The 16,237-nt window shown below is 49.7% G+C and overlaps 2 protein-coding genes across 4 annotated transcripts; both read left to right on the top strand.

The window, feature by feature from the left end:
• Positions 1 to 2,431: 2,431 nt before the first annotated feature.
• On the top strand, positions 2,432 to 15,846 carry LOC117891623 (myotubularin-related protein 6). Of its 3 annotated transcripts, XM_034797160.1 has the most exons (11): positions 2,432 to 2,436; positions 10,374 to 10,615; positions 11,857 to 11,973; positions 13,370 to 13,532; positions 13,594 to 13,877; positions 13,939 to 14,073; positions 14,132 to 14,361; positions 14,428 to 14,940; positions 14,997 to 15,248; positions 15,315 to 15,537; positions 15,593 to 15,846. In XM_034797160.1, the coding sequence occupies exons 2-11, from the start codon at positions 10,376 to 10,378 to the stop codon at positions 15,728 to 15,730; spliced, it is 2,295 nt and encodes a 764-aa protein (XP_034653051.1). In that variant the 5' UTR covers positions 2,432 to 2,436; positions 10,374 to 10,375; the 3' UTR covers positions 15,731 to 15,846. The 3 variants fall into 3 exon arrangements, with proteins under 3 accessions (XP_034653051.1, XP_034653052.1, XP_034653050.1); XM_034797161.1 differs by lacking the exons at positions 2,432 to 2,436; positions 10,374 to 10,615 and adding an exon at positions 9,023 to 9,217; XM_034797159.1 differs by lacking the exon at positions 2,432 to 2,436 and having other exon boundaries at positions 10,317 to 10,615.
• On the top strand, positions 3,319 to 8,861 carry LOC117891622 (focadhesin). Its single transcript, XM_034797158.1, has 8 exons — positions 3,319 to 3,500; positions 3,748 to 4,030; positions 5,066 to 5,284; positions 5,347 to 6,367; positions 6,428 to 6,639; positions 6,704 to 7,767; positions 7,824 to 8,482; positions 8,544 to 8,861. The coding sequence occupies exons 2-8, from the start codon at positions 3,759 to 3,761 to the stop codon at positions 8,691 to 8,693; spliced, it is 3,597 nt and encodes a 1,198-aa protein (XP_034653049.1). The 5' UTR covers positions 3,319 to 3,500; positions 3,748 to 3,758; the 3' UTR covers positions 8,694 to 8,861.
• Positions 15,847 to 16,237: the final 391 nt, after the last annotated feature.

Here is a 16,237-nt window from a genome sequence, read left to right as displayed (position 1 = left end):
GGCCAGCATCTAATGTATGAGGCAGACGGCTAAATCATTCAATAAAAGAGCCCACGCCCACTGTCCATGCCTCATTGCCCCCTTGCCCAAGTGCGCCCCAAGGTAGGCATTCGAAAATTGTGTGCTCCTTCGCTTAAATGTGAATGAATGAAAAGTTAAAGTTGAACCTGCAGCAATGATTTAATGAGTCTTTTTCTGTCTCAAGTTGAATAAATGATGGCCGTACAACGTTGCGTATGCGCCATACAACAGAAACTTGCCAAGTAAGTGGACTGTCAGTTAGTTCGGGCGACTGTGACAACCATGAATATTCAGAGTCTGTGTTCGAGTTGGCGGAGATCGAATATAAATATTCAAATATTCCAGAACTGCCAGCCAGAAATGTTTGTAAAAAACTTTCCATTTTTCTGCTGCTTTTCATTGAAGTTTTCTTGTAGGTTTTTGTGTGTGGGGAATTGTATGTTGTGCAGAAAACCAGCCAGCAAATACATACATAAATTAATACACGCACACATTCATACATCTACTTGAATGTACATATGTATGTATGTATGCGTCGGCATCGTATTCTTTTTTTGTTGTTGCCAGCATCCCAAACTATACGATGTCTGCATTATTAATGAGTCGACTCCATTTAATTGAAGCATTGTGATTGTTGGCAGCAGGTGGGGCGACGTAGGAAGGAAACCAGAGTTGAGCAGAGCAGAGCAGAGCAGAGCACCTGCCGAGCCATGCCGTGGCACGCCGGAGCGCATGCAAATTGTGTGCCACGTGCTCGTTGTTCCGTGTTAACCACGCAGACCAGCCTGCCAACTGTCGAATGTCGAATGTCGACGGTTCAACAGTTCATAAAAACAGGCGTCAATGTGTGCCATGCGGTGGGTGAGTGGTACAGCAATCTTTAAATGCCCCAAGGTAATATAAATGCACACAGAACACGGGTAAAAAGAGCACAGCAACCATTTTGGCCACCTTTTCCACGGTACAAAACACTTTGAAGACTTTAGGTTTTGCCACAGAGTCATAAACAACACATACAAAACCTCCTAGTTAACTTTGCTGGATAAAAGTTAAGACAGGGACAAGGACAGGCACGCTAAATTGTTTGCCACTTTGTCGCGAAGTCAGAGCGCCACAGCAAAATTATCTTTGCCGCAGCAATGATCAAGTATCAGGCCTTAGGAGTCGTGTTTGCTTTTTTGGTTTTTGGCAATTTTTAAAAGTAAATCATTAGGCTGCATAAACAAGCACATTTATTGTGCTTGTATTTAGCTGATGTTCATGGGATTATTATATTGAAATATCAAACAGCAGATGCCCTGGGCCTTGGCAACCAGAACGGAGACACAACACAGATACACCAGCAGGAGCAGGCGCAGGAGCAGGAGGAGGAGCCGCAGGGGATTATCAAACCACAAGACAGGAACCGCAAAATCCCTTTGAGCCAAAAAAGTACACATGAAAATTCGAACAAAACAAATTAACGTCACGGTTACCGATGCAACAGTTTGCTGGTCTCCCCACAACCTTTGGCCTCCCGCCCCCCGCTGAGGGGACGCGAGAAGCCTGGGAATGAAGTCTGTGCAAAAGTCGTGGAATCAAACAAAAATGTTTCCGCTTTCCCAGGCGCTGCTTGGTCGAGCTCTGACTTGTGGTAATAAAATCATAAATCCACAGACCAAGTTGAATGGCGGCGGGGCACAACCGAAAATACAGAGTCCGTGGCCGGGCATCCCGGAAGCGGAAATTATGTTGCCCCGTCTATGGCTTAACCTTTGTCTTCTCCGCTTTCATTTGCCATTTGAGGATTCGCTGCCATGAATGATTGCAGTTTAAACTCGGCCGTGATGCTTTTTATAGAGTTTTGCAGAGTTTTCTTTTAAGTCTAGAGCCGGACGGAGACCTCCGGACGAGCGGATGACCAGACGGACCGTGGGTGGCCTACCTTTTCCGCTTTTAGCGCTGGCTTCCACATTTTAAACCTCGTTTTGCCGTCTTTCGTTCTGCTTGGTTACATTTTTATAGCTGCACCGGCAGAGGCAGAAGCAGAAGCATAATTAATTTCATTTTACGACGAGGCGCCCTGCAAAAATGCATAAAGTCAATTAACTGAAAAAGCAGGCAAGAAGCAGGAAGATGATGAGGGCGAGGACGAGGACGAAGTCGAGGATGTTGTAGTGGCTTAACCGAGGAGCATGCTGCAAATAAATCTTGGGGTGAAGTTGGTGTCAAGCATAAATCCAGGGGTCTGCGCCCGAACAAGGCCATTAGCTGAAAGGTTTGCAATTTTTACGATTCTTGATTTTCACATTATTCTTCTACTTAATGGGTGCGTTGGAAGTTTAAGGAATTTATGTGAAATTATTGGTTAATTTATTCAGTATATTGGAATAATTGCTTTAAAAGAGGCGGCAGCAGCACAAAGCGAAAATAAAGGTTGAAACATGTTCATCTATTAACACTTTTACTTTGTAATTTAAATAGTTGGCGCCCTGCACAGCGCTGCCACTCTTTTCGGGCACATACAACTTTCAAGTTTAGTTTTGCCGCGCGATACTATCGGTGTTCGTCTTATTGTTCCATCATCGATAATATCGATCCTACACGCCAGTTTTATTTATTTACATATATATTTATTTATATTTATTATATATCAGGATATTTTAACTAAGAAAATTAGTTAAAATATACCGGTATGTAATGCTATATTTAATAAATCTCATCCGTCTATTAAATTCCACTTTTAAAGGTATATTTAAGAATATAGGGCATCGAAACTTCCATTCGCATGTTTTTCAAGTGTCCCTCGAGGACTTTCTTTCTTTTATTTCCGAAGGGTTTTGTCTCTCTTTTGAAGAATAAAATAAATAATAAAGTCATTATTACTGTTTTAAAGCAGATGGAAAAATTAAATGGAATTTTAATATTAATAAATTAAAATAGGGTATACAAAGGAAAACAACTAGCCATACTGACAAGCAACAAGTTGTCAATTTTTGTAACCTTCCTTGCCCACTCACGTAACGTTTTATGCTATTTTTCTTTGTTAACCTTTTTAGGTTAAAACTTAATTTGAAAACATTCCAATAAACAGAAGTCATGACAACTAGCTATTCTTGTGGAGAATTAATTGATTATTTGGGTAAAATTACAGTTTAAGCGTTGAGAATCCTAACTAGCTAGTAATATCAAATAGAACATCAAAATCGAGGAATATGATTTAAGACTCCGGTATATAGCAAAAGTCGTGCGGTATATTTTATCGATAAGTCCGCGTTCACATCGCGGCAACAGCTGTTTGAAAAGCTAACAAAAACAAACAACAAAACTGCAATCCCCGCCGGTCTTTTATTAAATCCCTCTTTAAATTTAGTTTTTGAACGAATTTTGCGCTTTAAACCTAAACAAATTGACCATAGAAACATTCTGGCAGTTTTAACCTTCAGTGCTTGGCATGAAATGAGGTAGCAGGAGGAAGGAAAGGGAACGGAAAGCCCGATGTGAGTATGTGGGTGGTTGGAGCACGCGCGATATTGCCAAATGCAAACGCGGCAAATGTTCAAAAAAGGCTTCGGATTTCATTCGAATGGCGGCCGAGTAGCAGAAAGGACACGCGCCCCGCAACATTTCCAAACTGCATCGTGTGCCACGGGGCCCAAACAAACCATAAATCGCGTTTCTGTCGTGTGGAAAAAGTTGCAAGTTTTAGCAGGTTAACTGAGTGAATTGTTATTGTTGCCATTTCAGCACTGGCAGCGATGGAGGAGTTCAGCAGCATTAAGCCCAGCAGCTCGGTGGTCAAGCTGGCTGCCTGCCTGGAGAAGGTCTACAGCAAAATCGTCGAGAGCCGGGAGAAGCAGGTGGCCGAGCACCAAATCAAGGAAATTGACTTTCTCAAGACACAATGCAAGCACGAGCACATGCAACTGAGCCTGATGAGCTGTCAGACCCTGGTGCGCCTCGTCGACGAGGGTGTGCTGGATGCCAACGGCGTGCAGAACACGCTCCTCTCCATGCTGGGCAATGCAGGGTAAGGATTCGACCCACATAACACACACCTGCAGGGGCACGCCTCTGAACTTCCGGAGTGGCAGACAGGCAGACAAGCGAATTGGAACGCAGCGAATCCAATTGCGAAATTGCTCGCAAAAGGTGCATAAATTAGCAACTGGAAGCAGAGCAGACTGCACTTAATTAAGGCGGCCATTTAGCGGTTGCCAATGTGCAGATTGGGACTGCTCTTAACATTGTTCTCCCAATCGGCACGCAATCCTACACATTTCCGCTTGCCGCCTGACGTCCGACGCTTGCGGCCTGCCGTACCGCGTGCTACAAATTAATTGCTCCAGGCACTTGGCACGTCATGTGATAAATGGGAGAATGAAATATGACTGGAGGCGCTAGGAAGTCCAAGCTGTTCGACATTGACTTGATTTCCGCTGACCGCAATCCAAGGTGCTCAATCTTCCAGCTCCAACCTAGATCTGGGATTGTGCCCGGGGTGCCATAAAATCTATTAGCCATTTCCCTGCACGCACATGTTCCCTGGACAGTGACACCGCCCACAAACCACCATCCTGCTGGCCTTGCCTCGCATCGCAAATGTTTGTGGGATTTATGCAAAGCGAATCAAAACTCTGGCATTGAACTTGAAATGTTTACGTTGCCCCAGGCCCCATGCCCCAACCACACTGAAGGACGTCAAGCGGTCATGTAATGCAGGAGTTAGCCTTGATAAGCGGCAAGCAGCAAGCAGCAAGTGTAGCGGCAAAAAGGATTGCATATTAATTGGCCTGCAGAGGGGAGAGACCAGACGCCGTCATCCGGTGGCCAGCGCGTGAATTGTAATTAGCCCGTCAAACGCAAAGCGATTTACCCGCTTGGCAGGCAGAAGTGCCCTGCACATGTGTGTGCAAGTCGTTAGGCAACTCCGCGACTCTGCACTGCAGCGGAAGTATCGCTAAACGCCAGTTATATAGCTGCTCCCAGCTCCACCCTAATGTTTTAGCGATTATCAAAGTTCTGTAAACTGTTATTACACCCACTCTGTGGCCTTCCATTGCAGTCCGCTGCACTTTGCCATCATCACGGAGAGCATTGTGGGCCTGCAGCTGCTCAACCTGAAGCGAAAGACATCGCTGCTGAAGGAGCAGGAGACGTATCAGTGCTCGTATGGCCTCAAGACCCAGCAGCATCCACTCATCTCGCTGCTGCAGCACTCCAGCGTCAATATGAACGATGTGAGCAACAAGATCATCGGCATTTGCCAGCACCACGACAAGAGGTGAGTCCCAAAAGATTACCCAATGAGAGTCGAGCATTGATTCATGTAAACTCCATCCACAGCATACGCAGCCACAGCGTGGAGTATCTGCGTCCCGTGTTCCTCTATGTGCTGTGCAATCCGCAGACGCTGCACGATGTCAAGCCGATCTGGACGTGCCTGCTTGGACTGAGCAAGAGCCAGCCCGAGGCGCGAGCACTGATGCAGGAGCTGTTGTCGTGGAGCAAGTTCAACAATGCCAGCACCTGCCTGTCCACCAGTATTCTGGTGATCGAGGCCATCGACTACTTCCTGCAGCAGTCGGATCACGCGCAGTCCATCGATCTGTGCATCTACCAGGCCTGCCTGATCAAGCAGCTGGCCAACTACGGCATCGATCCGCGGCCCAGTCTGCTGTGCCTGCTGCGGGCATTGCATGCGACGCGGGAACACACGCGGGACCACTACCACGTGCTGCTGGTGCTGCTGGCGGAGGTGCTGCACGTCTTGTCCCCCTTCTACCTGGCCGACCTGCTGCGCATCATTGTGTTCGTGGTCGTGCAGGAGCGCTGTGGCCATGAATACATTCTGAACATGTGTCTGGATGGAATCATTCAGTGGATGTCTCAGACTGCATTCATACCCGCCGAGGGGCTGGCCCTGGCCAACCAGATAGTGCAGCGTGTGCTCGACCTCCAGCAGGCCGACGAGGGCGAGCGAATATCCACCCGACAGCTGCAGCCGGCCCACATGCGCAACTACCATCCGGACATTGCGATTGCCTTTGATCTGGCCAATCTGGTGGAGTCGTTCGATGCCTCCGAGAACCAGGATGTGTTCGCCTTCGTTGACGCCTTGAATGTCAAGGCCAACACGGCCTTCTGCCAGCGCCTACATCTGTTCCTGCGCGCCCTCTTCCTCTCACGCCAGCCGCCCGTCGACTGCTGGTTCAAGATCTACGAGGTGATCCTGCAGACCATCAAGGTGAACGAGGGCATCGCCTACGACTTCCTCATGACCTACATCTTCAAACTGGCGCACGAAAACAATCCAGAGCTGCAGCTGGAGCTGCTTCGCGGCTTGCCACACTTTGCCGTGTCCAAGGTGAGGCCGCAAAAGATCTTTCCTTGAATCTGCCACTAACCTTACACCCGTTTTGCCCAGGACAATGTGCCCATGATTCTGAACACCATTCGAAATCTGTCCAGCGAGAATGGCACCTTCTGCGTGGACCTGTATCTGCGTCTGTGGCGCGTGGAGACACGCACCTATCCCTTCCTGCTGAAGCAAGTTGCCCAGCCGCTGCCGGAGGGGGACAAGCGTTGGGAGCTGCAAGTAGCACGCACACATGCCATGCGGGAGATCTGCCAGGAAAAGTACCAGCCACAGATTAACCCTCAGCTTGCAGACCTTTTTCAATCCTAAATCCATCTTTTGCAGGCCCACGCTGCATGGCTCGGAGCTGCTGCCGCACCTCAGCAACACTCTCAACAGCTGCACCGATGAGTCGGGGGATCTGGCCACATCTTTGGCTTTGGACGCGCTCTATGCCCTGTGCGACAGCCACACTGTGAACATCGCCTCGACGTGGCACGCGCTGGGCAGCAAGTTCCGCGGCGAGCAGCGTCCGCAGACTCTCCGTTCGCTGTACCATTTCTTTGGCCTGGTGCCGCTGCTGCAGACACCCACGCTGGAGTACGAGAAGTTGGCGGATGATGCCCTGGAGCAGCTGTGGCAGGCCATCAGTCGTCCGGGCACAGATGCGGCACAAGTTCGCAATGCCCTGGCAGCCCTAAAGAGCTACGAGCCGGGCACGACGCTCAACTTGCGGCACATTCCAGCTCAGTTTCGTTTCGAGATTGTCGGCGGCGCAGTGAGCGGCCGAGAGGTCGTGGACCTGCAGGAGGAGACCGTGCCCGGCGAGGTGTGGGTGCAGTTGCTGCAGAAGATACGCCCGGAATGCGGCGATGCGGCCGCAGATCTGATTGCCCATCACATTGGCAACGAAATAAACGGCTTCCGGAGCGGAGTCTACCGCCTGCCCGAGGGCAAGCCAGAGCCACGCAAGCTGGTCGGGCTGTTCGCGACCAGTCCGCTCCGTGCCGTCACCAACTACATGGTGAGCCAGGCCCGCTTTGGGGATTACGTGTCGGAGCCCTATGCAGTGACCTTCGCGCTCAGAGCGCTGTCCAAGAAGTTCCCCAAGCCCATACCGCCGCTCGACTGGAGCTGCCTGACGAGCTTCTTCCACCTGTCCTTCGATGCGCGAAAGTACTGCATCATGATAGCCAAGAATCAGGCATCGAGCTCGGGCACTGCGAAGCGTTTGCTGGAGAACTTCCTGGTGGACTTTGAGCCCAATTGCTTCGAGGAGGATCTGCTGTTGCTGTTCTCCCTGCTGCCGGAGATTGCCAGCAGCGTGAGCCTGCAGATCATCAAGAACTTTGCCGAGAAGGTGGCTGTCTACTGCTTCAAGGAGTCACAGCTAAACGACTTTGCCGAGGGTGAGTCTTATGCTCTTTATGCTCTTATGCTTGCTTTATCTTCCTCCCATTTGCAGGCTGCCTCTTTGAGAAGTTTCTGGACAGCGTTAAGTACATATTCACGGGCCAGTGCGACATACCCGAGGTGCTGGATGTTTTCACGCTGATTGTGGAGCGCTACATGGACTCGATGAATCTGGACTCGCGGCTGTTCGAGCGCTACACGGAAGTGGTGGCCGTGCTGCATCCGAATGCCATTGACGGGCTGACGACGCCCGCCAACTGGTGGGAGACGCCTGTGGGCAAGCTGAAAAAGGCCACCATCATCCGGTGCTATCTGGTGCTGTACAACGACAAGCTGGCCAACCCGCTCAAGTGGCTGACGCCCATCATCGATGCGTACGAGAAGCGCACGGAGGAGCGGCCCTTCTTCTATCGCCACTTGGCGGCCACTCTGTATGCCTTTGGGAGCGATGAGCATGCCTGCAACTGGATCATGGAAATATTCCTGGAGATCCAGATGCTGCTGGCCGAGGCCTCCAACAAGGAGAAGGCCTCCAGGGCGCTCTACCTGCTGGACATATTCGTGCTGGCTGTCGATGTGCTATCCGGCTGTGCCGTGCTGCTGGGCAGTGTCGATGTGGTGGCCACGGACGATAAGCAGCGACTCACTCTCTTCCCCGAGAGCCTGCAGTATCTGTGCGATCACATCTTCTGGAAGGATCACGAGGCAAAGGTGACTCAAGGAACAACCTCAACTCAAATCGCCTCCTAATAGTTCTTCTTTGGCGTTTTAGGTCTATGAATTCCTGTTTAATCTGTACAAGCACAGTGCCATGCCGTCGGACTATGCCGACGTCTTCAGGGAGGCAATCATTTGCTCCCGGAACAAGCCCTACTTCGACCACAAAGGTGTCTGGACCAAATACGTAGGACTGCGTAAATGAACGACGACGAACACGCCGCATTTAACACTCTAACCCCACGCCTAAAGTGCACTTACTGGTCAACCGGATCACCGAATACCGTCAATGTTAGTCAACTTTTGATAGCAAACGCATTCTTTGTTGTTTGTATGTGTTTAAAGTTTATTAAATGCATTTTTGCGCACAATATTTGAGTTTGATTCCGTGCAATGTTTCAAGTGCTGCCAGACCCAGCGAAAGCATTGAAAAACATCGCAAAATCTTACCATTATTGCCAGCAGATGGCGCTGACCGTGAAAAATACTATCAATAAACACGATATATCGATACATAGTAATTACATTCTTCACATCTCTAATGCTAATATATTTATTAAAAAAATGCAGATAAACCAAGGAAAAAAGTGTATTTAAATTGTATTATCAGTGCGTGTCACGTGCTGCAATCTTCATTGGCTGTGAGGCGACCTTGAAGCTGGTATACCACGGATTCCACCACGGGGACAAATCAAAACGTAAACAATGGACGACATAAAGCTGGCAAAGGTATGTTTATGGCTTAATCAAGCCCAAACAGTAGTCACCATTGTGAGAGGCCAGTGGCATTGTACAATCTAAATCCTGTGTAAGAGTTGTGAGTCATGCTGCAGAGCCTTTGTTTGCTCCACCTTCTGCTCGGGCTATTCAAAATCGATGGTCAACCTGGGCGGGCGGCAGAGGAAGGACCGGCACACCACCAGGGGCAGGCTGCCTGCCAATAAGTAGAAATCTCAGCTTGCCGCAGGACACACAAATCACATCTATTAATATATAGACGTATTTTAAACATGCGCATAGCAGTGGAATGGGAATTCATCGAGAGTTCCGCCTCCTCGCGCTCCTTTACCCAACACACACAGTCAGGCGCATATTTGTCGAGGTTACTTTGTAGCCTTCACCCAAACATAATTTTAGCTGCCTTAACCCACAAGTTCAAGCCACTCTCAAATGTCCTTCATTACTTTTCTCTTCATTAAAGCCACAGGAAAGGGTATTTGCTGTTAACGATAGTTGCTCTCTTTCTATGGGAGGAGAAAATGTCCCTACCCTTGCATGGAGTCTCACATCTCAGCTCACAAATTGAACGAAAGCCTAGCAAAGCCTTAATTACTCACTCCTTACAGGGTATTTTTATGTATTTGCTTTGTTTTGCTCTTTGCGCGACAGCTGCCTGCTTTCTTCCCATTGGCTGAGAAAATTTCCCGCTGGCCACAAAATTTCCCCAACACCCAGCATAGCGTGCATTTAGGCGCGCGCCAGGCACACAAGCAGCCGAGTTGACTCCCAGCACTCGTGTCGGGAGCTTATTCTACTGCGGCGCCAACAGACACCACACACCCACACATAGAGACCCAAAGTGGGAATAACAAAGTGTCCAATATATATGTACATACATCGATATACATGCGTACTTTGTGTGCCGTTATTCGTGTGTAAAGCGAAAAGTGAAAGTATCCCAGCCCGTCCCGTACCATCCCAGCACTCACGTGATTTGATTTATAAGCCAAGGAGCCAGTCCCAGTGCCAGTGCCAGTGCCAGTGCCCTGCCTGCCCATTCTCTCCCTCCCGTTTAATTCAAAATCAATAAACCCATTGTGCAACAAGAACAACAAAAACAACAACTACAAAGTTGGCAGAGACTGCGAAACGAAGACTAGACTAGAAATGGACTTTACCAGATTCATGAATAAATTCAACGAAATCGAACGCCAACTATCCCCCACTTCGGCCCTGCGGCTGAGCTTCGACAACATATCGCCGGAGACGGAGGAGCCGCCCGATGGCAACAAGAGGCTGTGGGGCGTGCCGGTGCCGCCGTTCGTCTCCGACAAAGTAGTCTCCTGGATCGAGGAGGAGTTTAACGAGGCGCCCGTCTTCTACAACGGCAACTGTGTGCTCAAGAAGGTAATATTGGGCACTGAAAATCAAGAGAGAAAATCAAACTTAATTTCCCTTTTAACGCATTGCCGCCGGCGCTTGGCCGGAAACTATGCAAATTCCCATCGAGCTGGAGCAATATGTTCTGCGGCCCCACTTGGCCTGTGTCCAGAGTTCGTTTCCCTATTTGGGTCACTCCATTGCCGCATTCCGGGTGCATTCTGGCGCCATTTGCGTAGCCATTTCCCTCACAAATACTTACAAATTGTTGCATCCTCCTCCTATAGGAACTGCTGGCTGTGCGCCCAATTAAGTGGGTGTGGGCGTCCCCTCGTGGTCACGGATGGAACGGCTTCTGCACTCGTCCATCATATTCCATCCCTTGCCGCAAACTGCGACTGAAAAGGTTTCCTTTCCATGTCTCCTGACAACTGTCATCGTCTGTTTGCCATTCTGCTTTCAATTTGCCAGCTGCGGCAAATCAAATAAAACAATGCCGAGGATGCTGATGGGTCCTTAAACCCTTAAAGCCCCAAGTCCACAGGCAATGATGTAGGTTCATGGTTCAATTTGCATGTTAAATTCAATCCTGCTGGTGTAATGAACCGACCAACCATCCCACTGACAATTAACTAACCTTATCTCTATCCCAACAATGGCCCCGCCTCGAACAGAACTGAGCGCAAATGACATGAAAGGAAATTAGTCGCTTGATGAGCGAGCCCGGCAGCTGGGGCCCTGGGGCAATAAGAACTGCCACAAAGAGGCGGCAGGCGGCAGGCGGCTGGAGATGAATAAGAGTGTGAGGACCATCAAATGCATGAATGGGATGGATGGACGGGCTGGCTGCTCAGCGGTTTTGTTTAATGGATGAATGGCATTCCTTCGTGTAGTATATTTTAAGGCTATTCCCTACTGCCGCTTGCAGATTATATGCCTGACAAAGGAGTAAGCCTGCAAGGGAATTTTCATAGAAAGTAAAATAAAAGAATTCCTTTATCGCGCGCCTTTGAACTTGCTCCCTTTTTGCTGGCAAATGCAGTGTGGCGCTTCTGTAATATTTAGCTGTGGCTGTGGCTGTGGCTGTGGGGAGCTGGAAGTTGTGGAGTGGATTGTGCGGCTGTGTGGGTGGCTCACTGACGTCAGCACAGCAGCTGCAATTGAAATGAAGATTTTTGGGGAAATGTAAAAAGTGCATGCCATGCCTGCGTATAACATTTCACTTACTTCTGCTCTCCGTTTCCTTTTCTTTATGTTTCTCCTGCCAGGTGGAGAGTGTGCGGATGATAGATCGCTACAATACCAAAAATCCCACAGTTGGAACCCTCTATCTGACGGCAACCCATTTGATATTCGTGGAGCCCGAGAGCAACAAGGAGACCTGGGTAAGTAGCCACCAAAATATGACATCATCAATTATTTGATGCCCCTCCTTGGGCCAGGCAACTTGTTTGTGTTTTTGTGTGGTAACTTTTTGAATTGCAAACACCGTGGAGTGAGCCACAAACCATTTAGTGCCCGACTGAGTCACCTTCCAAGTTGTTTCGTGGACGGGGAAACGTGCTCAAATGTGTGCTTCCCAGCTGTGGCTTGACCTCGCTCCAAGACGAGTGATGCCTCACAGTCGTGGATGGGCCTGGTTGTCCGCCGCTTCCGCCACTCGGCTCAGGCTTGAGTGCAGAAAAAGTTTCTGCTAAGAAGTTGCCTCAAGGCTTTCCTCTATTTGCGCTTAAAGTTGCCGCTTAAATCTGCAATCTGTGCGCCTTGTAAGAACTTGGCATTAAGCACGTAGCCGTCACGTACACGCCCGCCCCAATGCAAACGCACAAATTGAATCCGGCCAGCATTGCTCTACTATTTATGTACATTAATTGCGCTGCACAGCAGTAGATTCTCATCAGGCGTTAGCCCCACCAGCGGGGTGTGCAGGCAGGCGACTCGAAGGGTGGCAGCGTAGGGTGTGGTGTTGCACAAACAACTTATTCAAGCTATTCCGGCTTAGCGCTTTTTTTGCATTGTTCCTGGCCTCAAAGCGGAACCATTTCGTAGAAAATTCAAACAGAAGGGGCACCTAAAAGGGAGAAGCGTGTAGCCGAAATTAAATAAATTAAATTGGCTTATCCCTAAAGTGGATTTGCCCTAAAAACCACACCCCTTGATATATGTATGCATGCTACCACTTAATTGCCACTAAATCCTGCTGGTTCTACCAATTAGGGCGGCTGTTGATGTAAACTTTAAATTGCATTGCGGCTGCCCCGAAGCCCTTGCTCGTATACGTAATGTTTCAGCAGAAGCGCACGCATGCATCGCATTTTAATTGCCTGCCCGCAAAATTGCATTAATTATGCTCTCCACACGTGCGACAAGTGCCCCCAAGGGCAGAACTATGCTCACTTGTTGGCCAAGTGCGAAGAGAATTAATTAAAATGCCAAAGGGTCTTCGAGCGGCAACTTTCGGAGCGCATATCGATTTTCAGTGTCTTTCCAAGTCGCTCATAATACTCCGGACAGCAGAGAGGCAGAACCCGCCACAGGCTACAAGGGATTACGGTTTTTACTGCCACTGAGGCGCGTCAATAATTGAGTGGGGAAGGAAAGGCACTCATTGGCCGGGCCGTGCACGTACTTGGCCTGTTGGCTCACTGCCTGGGTCGATGGAGTGGCAATATCTTCAGTTTTTCGCTCTCCTCGAGCATTGCATAATCGCAGCCCTGGCCCGTTTTCATGGTCCAAATGGCACAAATTTAATTTCTGGCATTGGCCATTGGCTACTTGCAGATTCTGCACATGCACGTGGCCAGCATTGAGAAGCTGCCGCTGAGCACCACCGGATCGCCGCTGCTCATACGCTGCAAGACATTCCTGTCGGTCACATTCGTGATTCCCAAGGATTCCGAATGCCACGACGTCTACACATCACTGCTGAAGCTCTTTCAGCCAGGTGAGCATTGAGATGGAGACATGGAAGCCATGAACTGATGTTACTGCTCCTCCTTCGACAGTATCCATCAACAAATTGTATTGCTTCAACTATCAGCCGGCCAAGGATGACTACCCCAAGAGCGCTGGCTGGGACTTCTTCAAGCTGGAGGCCGAGTTCAAGCATCTGCTGGTGCCCAACGACAACTGGACCCTGTGCTCGATGAACGAGAAGTACGAACTCTGCGACACCTATCCGCGTCAGATCTATGTGCCCAAGGAGGCCACCACGCTGATGCTGATCAGCAGCTCGCGCTTCCGCTCCAAGGGTCGCCTGCCAGCACTCACCTATCTGCACAACAACAAGGTGGGTCTACACTCAGCCTTAAATGCAAACATTTAGCTATAACTAATCGCTCCTCTGGTAGGCATCCATTTGCCGTTGCAGCCAGCCGCTGTCTGGCTTCAGTGCCCGCTGCCTGGAGGATGAGCAAATGCTGGAGGCCATCCGCAAGACAAACACAAACACAGACTACATGTATGTGGTGGATACGCGACCGCGTGTGAGTAGCTCGTGCCATTCCCCAGAGATGTAAATAAATTCCCTTTGAATGTTTGCAGATCAATGCGATGGCAAATCGTGCCGCTGGCAAGGGATACGAGAACGAGGCGTTCTACGAGAACATCAAGTTCCATTTCTTGGGCATCGAGAACATACACGTACAGCGGGCCAGCCTGCAAAAGGTGCTGGAGGCGTGCGAACAGAAGTCACCCACCATGAGCGCGTTCCTGAATGCCCTCGAGTCGTCTGGCTGGCTGAAGCACATTCGCTCCATATTGGACACGTCGAGGTGGGTAAACATGCCAATAAAATGCCTAAACAAACTGAACAAACTCCCACTTCGCCTCCTCCTCAGCTTCATTGCAAATGCCGTGGACAAGGGCGTCTCTGTGGTTGTGCACTGCTCCGATGGCTGGGATCGCACCGCTCAGGTGTGCTCGCTGGCGCAGCTGATGCTGCATCCCTACTACCGCACAATCAAGGGCTTCCAGGCGCTCATCGAGAAGGATTGGCTGGCCTTCGGGCACAAGTTCAGCGAGCGCTGCGGCCACATTCAGACGGACGCGAAGGAGGTGTCGCCCATCTTCACGCAGTTCCTGGACTGCACCTGGCAGCTGATGTCGCAGCGCAGCGAGGCGTTCGAGTTCAACGAGCGCTTTCTGCTCATACTGCACGACCATGTGCACTCCTGCCAGTTCGGCACCTTTGTGGGAAACTGCGAGAAGGATCGCCTGGACCTGAAGCTGGCCGAGCGCACCTTCTCGCTGTGGGGCTTCATGGCCAACCACCTGAACGAGTACATCAATCCGTTGTACAAGCCCAACGTGGATGAGGCGATCAAGGCCAACCTGGCGCCGCAGTGCATCAAGTGAGGAGTAGTCTGCGACTTCCTCACATTTGACTTATTCACTGTTTCCTTTGCAGATTCTGGCGTGGAATGTACTGCCGCTTCGAGAGCGGCATCCATCCGCGGGAGCCGCTGGGCGATCTGCTGCTCGACAGCAAGGAGCACACCAACTCGCTGGAGGATCACGTGCAGCATCTGAGCAAGCGCATAGCGAGCTTCAAGAGTTACATCTCCAAGTCGGCCAAGAAGCTGCAGGACGCAACCAGCACCAACACCACCAAGGTCGCCAAGGAGGTGGCTTCCACGCCCAACGAGATCAACGACAACAAGTAAAAGCCAAAGGCAGCAGCGTTGCTTAATCCCCCCTCTAATCACCGACTCCCCTTCCTTTTCAGATACAACTACGACAAGAAGCTGAGCGAACTCTCGGCAGCAGACGACGACCACCCGCTGAAGGCCAACAACATGTCCTTTGCCAATCTCTCGCTAAGCGCAGAGCAGTCAAGCACCCCGCAAACCCTGCCCGACGAGATCGAATCGGTGGCCATTGACTGGAAGCCCATGCGCAATGTGACCGCCTGCTCATGCTCCACGCCCTTCGATCAGTTTAGCAAAAAGGTGAGACACAACAAAGTTTGACAAAGCTCAGCCCTAACTCGACATTCCTCGACAGACACATTGCTGGCGCTGCGGCGACATCTTCTGCGAGCGATGCATCGACAAGAATGTGTCGCTGCCCGGACACGACAGCGGCAAGCCGGTGCCCGTGTGCCGCGGCTGTTTCCGGCAAATGCAAAAGCAAAGCCCATAAGGCACTGCACAGCATATGCTTGTAGCCTAAACCATAGTTGTAGTACATTGTTGTGGCATGAATGGGAATGAAAACAGCATCAAATCTATTAATTAAAGATTATATTTATTGTTGCATTTGTAGTGGTAGCTGCTTAGAAGCTCCTTCAAGTTCAAAAGAAAAACTAAACACTAGAACGCAAAAGATTGATTGGCTTCCAGGGCATAAACAAATGAGAGTGGATCTATCTAAATACGATAAGTCGGGCACAAAAATCTGTATATTTTGTTGTTAAACTGATGTAGATTGGCACACACACACACACAAAACTATTAACTAAGTGTCTATAAATATAATATTTATCAGCAGAGAGGGAGGGGCCGCTGTGCGACAAAACCCTTTTACATTCGATTCCATCTAGCAGAGAAGCCTGAAAACTGTCTCGATTTTAGCTATTCCTTCAGCCACAATCCACATACAGCCTCCAGCAAGCCTCTCTCCTCTCTGGGCAAAGCAAAAACATTAAAA

This window comes from Drosophila subobscura, chromosome E, assembly GCF_008121235.1.
Source record: "Drosophila subobscura isolate 14011-0131.10 chromosome E, UCBerk_Dsub_1.0, whole genome shotgun sequence".
Lineage (NCBI taxonomy): Eukaryota > Metazoa > Arthropoda > Insecta > Diptera > Drosophilidae > Drosophila > Drosophila subobscura.
Note: the sequence above shows the minus strand (reverse complement) of the source record. Positions and strands in the feature narration are given on the sequence as shown.